The 10115-nt window shown below is 39.6% G+C and overlaps 1 protein-coding gene across 1 annotated transcript; it reads right to left on the reverse strand.

The window, feature by feature from the left end:
- Nucleotides 1-593: 593 nt before the first annotated feature.
- Nucleotides 594-9905, reverse strand: RAB9B (RAB9B, member RAS oncogene family). The gene is made up of 3 exons (XM_043569932.1): nt 9717-9905; nt 4930-4996; nt 594-3809 (listed from the first exon to the last, which is right to left on the reverse strand). Exon 3 carries the CDS (start codon nt 3765-3767, stop codon nt 3162-3164), a length of 606 nt encoding a protein of 201 aa, XP_043425867.1. The 5' UTR covers nt 3768-3809; nt 4930-4996; nt 9717-9905; the 3' UTR covers nt 594-3161.
- Between the last annotated feature and the right edge of the window lie 210 nt (nt 9906-10115).

Consider the following 10115-nt stretch of genomic DNA (forward strand, 5'->3'; position numbering starts at 1 on the left):
AATAAACTTATGTGCTCTTGAGAGATGTGTGTCCATAATTTAAAAGTCACCACTACGGATATTTCAAGTCATTTGATGCTAATGCAAGTATCTTCAAAGTCCAATATGTGAGAAGCAAGAGAACAGAGTTATTTAACAAAATTATCATTTGTTTTCTGATTTGTCTCACCTATATTTTTGTGTTTTCCTAAGATCTGGACAGCATTATCAGCCAAGAAAATAAAGGGAATATGTATATTCTGTCTATATTTTGTGATGTTTTTTAACATTTGCTTTAAATTATAAAGAAGAGATAAAGTAGAGAGTCAAGATCCAATTTCCAGTCTCAATGCTCTTCATGCATTAAAAAGTGGCATAAAATAGGGGCGCCTAGGTGGCTCAATCCGTTAAGCCTCCGACCTTCAGCTCAGGTCATAATCTCTCAGTCCCTGAGTTCGAGCCCACGTGGCTGCTTGGAGTACCTTGGTGAAAAAATGATCCAGAGGCCACATGTAGTGCAGTCTCAGAGAGTGATTTGATTGACAGGTACTGTCTGTCATGCCAACCAGTTTCTCAAAAAGAGAAAGCAGGGGGAGGAAAGCACAAATACTGTATACTGGTTATTCAAAATGCGTTTTTTATTCGCTTTAACACAGATGATTTTTTTACAGTTGAAACAAAATTTCTGATACACAATTTTGAGGTTTTAACAGCACCTACGAGGAGAGGATTGTGGAATACCTCAAGGTAAAATAGAGATGGCTAAGGCAGGCACAAATTAACCTGAAATTCGTCAATCCACTTGAAGACATATGGAATCTGAGGCCCCCTGAATGTTAGCCTAATACATGACAATAAACTAAAAATTTTTCTGTATGATGTTTTAATGGACTATTGAAAAAGAGTATAGTTCCAATTAGAAATATTCAAAAAATCCAGTGTTAATTTTAAAAAACGTTCTGAAAATACAGCACTGCACATTCTAGTGTACACAATTTCTAAGCCTATATGCACAGTTCCTGGTACTCACAGATTTTAGCCTTTGGTGTTTGATAATTTTACTCAAACTGTATGTCAGCACCCCACTGAGTGTTACTCACCAAAAATGCCACTGTTTTTATCACTTAGTATTAACTGCTTTTATTAAGATATTGTGTAGTGATTTGGCAGAAGAAAATTGGTATGGCTAAGAGGAAAGGGGCTTCAGATGACCTGTCAATAAAATTAACACTTGCCTTCGTTAGACAGGAGGTCTATGAATAGAATACCCACATAATTTTTTTTTTTACTTAAATGACCACATGCCATTCTAATAGTGACAAGTACTTTTGTGAGTGGATGAAGGTCTTTACATAAGCCTGAGATCTACAAATAGAAACTATTATAAGCAAAGTGCAAGTAGAAAGAGAAGGCCCCAGGTCTCATGCACTTAAAAACAATTAGCATTTAACAGTTCTGATGTACAGATTTTCACCCTAACATAATTGTAGCAAAACAATCATAGAACTTGGAAATCAGTGTGGCTGGCTGTAGGCATAGGCAGGATAGGGACCATTACTTAAGAGCTGTGGGGTCCCAGTTCTGCTTTGGACTTCTGGTCTCAAAATTACTTGGACAAAGGGGTCACGACTATATTTAAATTAGAAATATTGAATATGACTGGGTTGAAATACCATCTTCCACTTGTCTGTGTAGTCCAAAATTCCCAGAGCTCTTAAAGTACATAAGGTCCCATGTGTAAGGCTGATTCCATATGCGGTGACAATGGAGAGTTCTAGGTTGTATTCCTGTAAAAGCTTCTGCTTCCTCCCCAGCCTACATGTCTTTTGGGGGGTCATTTCTAACTGGCCCTTACTACCTTGGGTCACTATTTTTATCATAGATGTTTTAAAAGTACAGATTAAAAACTCTGCAGGACAAACAGATCTTAGACTGCAAGACAACAAGAACTAGATTGCATATCTATAATACAGTATTTAGAGCTGGAAGGGACCTTAAACCAAACATCTAGCCAGTACAGAAAATATTTTTATGGTATTTTAACAGATGGTCATCTAGTATCTTCTTGAATATTTTCATTGGAAGGGAGTTCACTATTAAGACAACCCATTCCACTGTGGGACAACTCTGTGAGAAATTCATTCCACCACTGGGTTAAAGTCGGCTCTCTTGTTACTTTCAACATCCTAGTTTGTCAAGCTGAACATACAGTGAAACATACAAGATATTAGTTCCTTCTACAATCAGTATTTGAATTAAGGAACCTTGTGAGAAAAGGTCATTACCCATCCACTCCCCACTCTTTTCTGAAGGTTTCTCTGAGAACAGAGCATGGTGGATCAAAGGACCATCAAAATTATCAGCAGACAGTACTGCATCCAAAGTCATATATTAAGCAACATTGCTAAATTGATAAGAGGTTGTCAGAGAAGCAACATCCCTATGCAGCAAAAGGAGACTTATGAAGTAAAAGCAGACCAACCATTTATTTGCAAGAGTGGTGGGTATATTTAAGCATAATCCATTCACTAGTACCATGTTACTTCAAACACAAAGAGTATAATCAAGTTACACTGACATCAGTGTATCTCTTATTGAGATACTTTTTGAAAAGCCCACATGGTAACAAATCACATATAAGGACTTAAACAAGGCAGTGTACATCATTATACTCTTACAATACGAATTATTACAACCTTTTTATAATTGAAGCTTAGGACATCCTTGTTTGCATTATTATTTTTTCATTGTGACACAGCTCAAGAGTCTTATTTTTTTTCCTTTGGCAGAAGTGTCAGAAACTGCTTGCCAAGAGTTCATGGTGACATTTGTTAGCTGATTAATGGAACACTTTAAGGGACAGCTGTAGCTCCTTAACTCCTTCATGCTATTGGGTTCTAAGTTTAAACTGCAATTTGAAAAATATCTAAATCTCTCAGGACCAAAGCTTTCTGAAATGCCCTGATACACACAAGAAGGAAACAGAAGAAATCACAAAAAATACACTTGGCTTGACAAAGCTTTTTTTTTTTTTAATCACTCTACAACCTCAATTTGAAAGGCCCTGACATACATCCACAACCTTCTACCTTTTACGTGTGTGTGCACTCTTAGAGGGGCACAGTTATTCTGACACTATTGACTGAACAATTTGGGGCACACTTTTAAAAGGCTTCCTACTTTTAACAGCATGAAGATCCTGCTTTGGAGCCACTGTTCAAGTCAATAGTGTGACCTAACATGCAATGTTCCAGCTGTTCCTCTACAGCCAACACCTGCCTGACAGCTTCTTCAAAGGCTACTGTCACATTAGTATCATCTTTGGCACTTGTTTCTAGATAAGGGTAATCCCCATTCTCCATGCACCAGGTTTGTGCCTCCTCAGTAGTCACTTGCCTATCCTCTTTGTCTACCTTGTTACCCAGAACTACAAAGGGGAAGTGCTCAGGGTCTTTCACATCAGCATAGTAGATGAATTCTTTCTGCCAGTTACCAAGGTTCTCAAAGCTCTGCCGGTCATCCACGCTGAAGGTCAAGAGGCAGCAGTCTGCTCCCCTGTAGAAGGGTGTCCTAAGGCTCTTGAAACGCTCCTGCCCTGCAGTGTCCCAGATCTGGAGAGTTACAAAACGTCCATCTACCTCCAGATCTCGATTTAAGAACTCTACCCCTATGGTGTGAAAAGCCTGGGAGTCAAATTTATTGGTTACATAACGGTTCATAAGTGAGCTTTTCCCAACTCCACCATCACCCAAGAGAATAACCTTTAAGAGCAAGGATTTCCCACTCATTGTTGCAGCACCAGATGGGGAGGAGTTTATAACTAAGAGAACCTGAAAATAAAAGAAAAAGTAGGAGGTAAAACATTTAAACCTGGAACTGAAATCAACTTTATAGTAAAATTTTGTGAATTATATAACCTAATAATTTAACTTCTCTTGATTCATGCTCACTAACTATATTATATAGTACAACAGAAGGAATAAAATTCTTTTTGCATACAAGGGAAAAAAGGTCTTGTTTTTCTGAGGTCTTTTGCCTGTGCCAGGAAAATGGCTGAATGCCATGGGTAAATGGACTAGCAGATGGTGCTATAATTTGGTTCAGTTCTGACCCTATTCTAGGGGAGAGAGCACAGAACAGGAATATCACTCAAATGTGTAACCATATTATTAGCTTCCAGTTTGGACAGGTCCAAACAAAAGGCAAACAGTATGAAATTGATTTGGAGTTTGAAGCCTGTTCATGATGGACCCAAGAATTATTGAGGAGAGAAAGCTGCATAAGCTGAAATTTTAATTCCGTCAATAGAGTTTGAGGATACAATTAGACCTTGGAGGAGAGATAAAGGTCAAGTTTCTTCAGGAATTTGCCTTATTATACTTGCATTGATACAGATACCCTCACAAGTAAAGGATCTTCCATAATCTTTTCTTGATTGTTGGCTGGTATCATTATAGCGGCTATCATTTAGGAAGAAAATCTTGAATAGCTTATTAATTTTTGTATGTAGGTTCTAATACCATAATAGTACCAATGAAAATATACTGTAAACTTTAAATTGCTAATAATTATACAGTACCCTTCTTGTTACCTCAGCAACATGTCTGTACATGGGATATCTAGAATGCATCATAACATAAAAAGATCAAATTTTACTGAACAATTAACCTGTACTAGATTTTGTTAAGTACTTTCACACTAGGTCTAGTGTGGGAACACAACAATGATGATGTTAATTGGGTGTTATTTATGCAAGAGACCCAAAGAGATGAAAACTAAATACTAATCAAAAGAGCACATGCAAAAGAACTTCTGGAGGTGCACACATTTGAAATGTAATTTTAAAAAGCCCAGTAGTCCTTACTATTATGTTGGTGCATGTATAATAATTATATATTTTTTATAAATATTCATTTTTAAGAGATCAAACGAAAAAATATATATACCTACCCAGTTGGGTCTTTGTCACAATTTTAGTCTTTTCCTTGTTCTTGTTTTGTTCTTTCTTCTCAGGGTTCTAGAAAACAGATTGGGAAGGATTATTTTAAAAAATCTATAATAAAACAAAGTTAAGGCTCTATATAAATATACTCAAGTCAGGAAAAAAAAAACAGAGCAATCTCAACTTACCTACAGAGGATGCTTTTCACAAATATACTTAAGAGTTTAACATGCTACAAATATTTCACATGGACAAAATAACATTATTGCAAAAACTTTAATTTGTCCTAACAAGTGTATGTTAGGGGCACCTGGGTTGCTCAGTCGGTTGAGCATCCAGCTCTTGATTTTGGCTCAGGTCATGATCTCAGGGTTCGTGGGTTTGAGTCTTGTGTTAGGCTCTGTGCTGACAGTGCGGGGTCCACTTGGGATTCTCTCTCTCCTTCTCTCTCAGCCCCTCCCCTGCTTGCTCTCTCTCTGTCTCTCTCTCAAAAATAAACAAACTTAAAAAAAACCCAAGTGTACTTAATGTGATTTTAAAAGTTTTATATTGTCTCTCCATTGAACTCTTCATTGAAAGTAAAGGTAAAGAAAGAAGATGATATTCACAATAGATGATATTCAGGAAAGGGAAAGCACAGAGGAGTCTAAGATGTGTTGAAATTCTAAGTCAGAGATGAAATTCCTTCCCTTTATATCTACCAATGTTCCCATCTCCAAGAAAGTTATTAATGCATTCACCAATCTGCCTCAAGGCTGTCTATGCAATTGATTCCAGAAGATCAGAGAAGAAATAATTATGTTTGGGGATTCCCTGTTTATAATATATTCTCTTGGCTAATTATTTTACTTATTAATTTTGATCATCTGTCTTGAACACAGGTTTTAGTATTTAGCTGGCTTTATTATATTCAAACACAACTTCATTTAACATAATAGTTAATTATGGCAAGAGTGTTATCTAAGCAGTATCAAGAGTGCTGGTCTAAAGAGAAAAAACAGTTCTTAGATTTTTTGAGTGTTCTTTCTTACTGAGGAATAAAGAAGATTTTAAGAAATCTCTATTGCTTGATAATCTCATGCTATTTTTTAAAGTATAGATAAATCATATAATAAGGGATTCATTAGAGTCCTAAGTCAGTAATTATGAATTTAAATAATGCCTTCTAAATTGATAGGTTTTATCCTCCTTCTTGGTTTATATCTACTCTAAAAAACTTTAAAGTTTTCTACAATTACTGATTTTTGTCCTCTTTTTTCCTGCCTTCAAACTTCTGTCTTCAGAACTAGCTCAAGTAACAAATATTTCTTTAAATGGAGATGAAACAAGCATTATCACACTTGTTTAGTTTTTATACTGGTCCATAGGATAATTTTACAGGATGCTCACTTAAAAAAGGAACAGAGGAAGTACAAACTTGGGTAATAGTACTGATAGTATTAAGGGTCAGTGCCAAAAGAGCTTCCTCAAGTTCTTAGCAAACAGGTGTTCACATCATTAAACTCACTAACTCTATTTTCCCAGCTGTGGATAAACTCAAATGATGGGTCAAGGACTGAGTATTGTGGAAACCAAACACTCAGCTCCAGGAATAATGATGAAGTATTAAGAACTATCTGAGATAATGCTGCAATTGCTTGTGCATTCCCTTTTGGTCATTTACACATATAACTTCCAGGTACATAGGGTGTATACCAGGGAAAAGGGAGGAAAAGCAATGTAGTTCAGTGTCAAGTGCACTACAGGATACAAGAGTCTTCGTCACTACATTTATTTTATGAACTTGAGCAGGTTATTTAATTTTGCTGTGTTTCAATAACTTCCTATATAAATATACACTTGACAATAACTGCCCTACTTAACTCACAGGATTATGGGGGAAATGAATAACTTATGAAGTCTGCAAAGATTTGTAAGCATTTACTGAAATTTTTGGTTTGAGATTTTTGTTTCTTTTGCTCTTCCACCTCCTTTCATTCACTGTTGGGGTCTTGTGAGTCACTATTAACCCTTCTCAGAAAAGATCAGCCAGTAGGAGGATAACAATTCTTCTTTTTCTCTTTCTTCAATATCTGAGAAGGCCTTGTTCCCCAACAATTTTGAGCATCTGCATATACCAACAGAATCTCAGCATTGGAGGGACCTTAAGGGTCTTCTGGTCTAATATTGCTACTGATGCTTGAGAGAACATTTGAGTGCTTATTGTGTTCTGTGACCTTACAAAGGTAACCCTCCACTCTCCTCTACTTCCTCCAACTCCCATTTGTTTGCTGAAGGTAGAAGTGAATACATGTCTTCTTGCCTTTAGTCACTAAATCCTGTGGACTTTTCCTTGGAATATCCTTTTTAAGTCCTCTGCTAACATCCTCATTTTGGCCCACATCTACCTTGCTCTAATATGTTATGAAACCTTCCTGGCTCTTCTCTCCCTGTCTTTGGTTTACAAATTAACATATAAGCTTCAGATCTCATGGTTTATAGTTGAAATGATATTATTATACTGCCTTATTTTGTCAAATACCCTTTTCTCCCTAAGTATGTCTTTCCTACACAACCAAATTTAAATTCCTGGAAGGTAAGTCCCTTTTTTTGCATATGTCTTTGAAGCCCCTCCAGCATGCAGCAAGCACCAGGGTCCTTCACATGGATAATCAATACTAATTAGGTGGGTGCCCAAAACTAATGCCTCTGAATTGATGCCAAGGAACAAGAGATCTGCAGTTCTGTAATATGTCCAAATACTATTATTTATTTGTGACTAAAGAGACTTATCTGGATCACTTTCTAGATGGAACTTAACAGGAATTTCACCTGTTGAAAGCCAGTGGAAATGCTCCAGTTTCCCTCCCTGTCCCCCTACATTTTTAAAATAAATATATAAATTTCTTCATCCCTACCAAATACAAGAGCAGTATAACTGTCTTCACATGTTTTCATTGGATGCCAGCATCCCCATCATCATCATCATTTGAAACTAAGTGTGATATCCTTTAGTACGTACTCAAAAAGATCTAGCACAGTATAAAAGCAAACCAAAATTTTTCCTCTCCCAGAATATGCCAAATTTAAGTCAAACCTTAAAAGAAGATAGCAATAAGTAGGCAGTGAAATTCTTTGATAACCCTAAGTATATTTAACAGGAAAGTCTGATCCCATATGCATTCTGTACGGGTCCCATATCAGGTGAGGATTTTGACTCAAATGTTTAATATGAATTTGGTCCTCTTCAGAGACAGATCTGCCTGTAAACAATTCAAACATCCTAGAAATGCAATTCCCCTTTCTTATCCCACTTCCCGCATTTAACAAGAATTTTCTAAGAATAGTATACTCACTTTTTCCCCCACTTAAGGTCTAAGTCCCAGACAATAAGGTAAATTAGAAATTCATGCAACTGATACTTCCTAGTTTTTTTCTGTTCTTCAACACACTTGAAACCACATCCACACAGCTTATTAAAATTATTGTATTTAGTTGGGAATGCTTGGGGTTGGGGAGAGGTGCAGAAGGAGGCAGTACAATGACGAGAAAGAGGCTGAACTTTTGAAAATAGTACATTTTAGTATGATGCTGGAGAGAAGAGAAATGAAAAAACAAATTGGCTATGTCAGTTCAGTTGCCATGTGTGGAATGATGCTCAAATCCATAGTGCAGATTGTTTGGGAGCAAGTGTTGAGAGGGATGTGGTATTGCAGGGCTGGAGGTGGAGAAAGAGCATTAGGGGAGAGCTAGGCAGTGCATGAGAGTGGCCCTGGTGACAATCTGCACAAGGGAGGAGCCATGGTTAAAGCTATAGGGAAAGCCCATCTTGTGGTGACACACTGGTTGGGCTACTCAACTCACTGTTGATTCCTGGCACAATATTTGGAAATTAAGCACTGGAGAATTGGACAGGGCTTTAACTTATGTAAAAATCAATACAAATAAGAAATGATTGCATCTTTGAGACCCTCTACCTTAAATGGTATATAGGTTGTTGCCAGTACAACCTGATGCTTGTTGGTGGGGGTGCGGTGGGTTCTGTAGTGGGGAAGCCCTCTGACACACTGGATTCATCGTGTAGAGCGAACAAGTTATCGGCTGCATCCCTACTCTGAGTCCAAATGTCACAGCTGTCATGCCACTGAAACTCTATTCCCACATTTATGTCCATATTTATGTCCTATATGCCATCAGAAGGGTTCAGTGTGGAATTTCACCTCTAACTTTTCACTCCTCACAATGACAGCTCTAGGGCTATGAGCCCGAAGGCACACTAGGTAGCAATTTGGCACTGTTCCGAGGCCACTTATTCCCAAGTAGACTGCCGGGAGACAGGTAGGTGATGTTTGGGTGACATTAAGTGAGCAGGGTACAGAGAAAAGAAGCTTCCTTAGGAGACCAGGAATGCGGTCATCTCTACAACAGGGTCACTGTTAGCATTGGGAATCTAGAAAGTGAGATGTTACGCACAGTTCCAAATACCTCGGATCCACGTCGTCTCACCTCACCCTCATCTCTCAGAACGCGCGGCTGTGGCGCATGCGCACTGAGCCACACCCGCTCCCCACGGAGCCCTGCGTCTATCTGCCGGGCTTTGGCAGCCTCTCCAAATTACTCAGCAACGCCCCGCTCCACCGTCACCTCCCCCCACAACTCCGACCCCTGCAGCGCCTAGGCCTCTTTCCCAAGGTGCAAATGCCCCCGGAGATCACCCAGACCTCCCTTTTTCCCTCTTCCCACAGTCCCCCTACCTCCCGGCCTCCGGCGTCCACGGCCGCTAGCCCCTCTCCCTGCCCACGCACCGGCATCTTACCCAATACAATGGGAGAGAGACGGGAAGAGGCCGCGGGTGCCAGGCAGGTCAGCTTTGCGTGCCGGCAGTCCGACTCCTCAGCGACACGGTCACCGTTCCTGCTGCCTCCTCCTCGCTGGGTCAGCAAGAGCAGCTCAGACCTCGGTGGCCTGACAGCTGCCGCTCGCGCCCGGCACTGCCGCCGCGCAGCGTCTCGCGCCCGCGCCCGCCAGGGGAGGGGGCGGGGCCCGCGCCGCCTCCTCGTGCCCCTTTCTCGGAGCTGGAGACCCGGCATAGCCGCCTTCCGCCATCGCAGGTTGAGAGGGCTCCTTGGCTCGCTCGTTTTTCTCTCATGTTTATGGTCAAGCCCTGGCCTCCCTTGTCCTCTCCTCCTCCCCTCGCCGATTAGTAGGCACAATG

The sequence above is a fragment of the Prionailurus bengalensis genome, chromosome X (genome assembly GCF_016509475.1).
Source record: "Prionailurus bengalensis isolate Pbe53 chromosome X, Fcat_Pben_1.1_paternal_pri, whole genome shotgun sequence".
Lineage (NCBI taxonomy): Eukaryota > Metazoa > Chordata > Mammalia > Carnivora > Felidae > Prionailurus > Prionailurus bengalensis.

What these genes read in the sequence shown, in the direction of transcription:
- RAB9B (XM_043569932.1), bottom strand. Translation starts at nt 3,767, where the DNA reads ATGAGTGGGAAATCCTTGCTCTTAAAGGTTATTCTCTTGGGTGATGGT.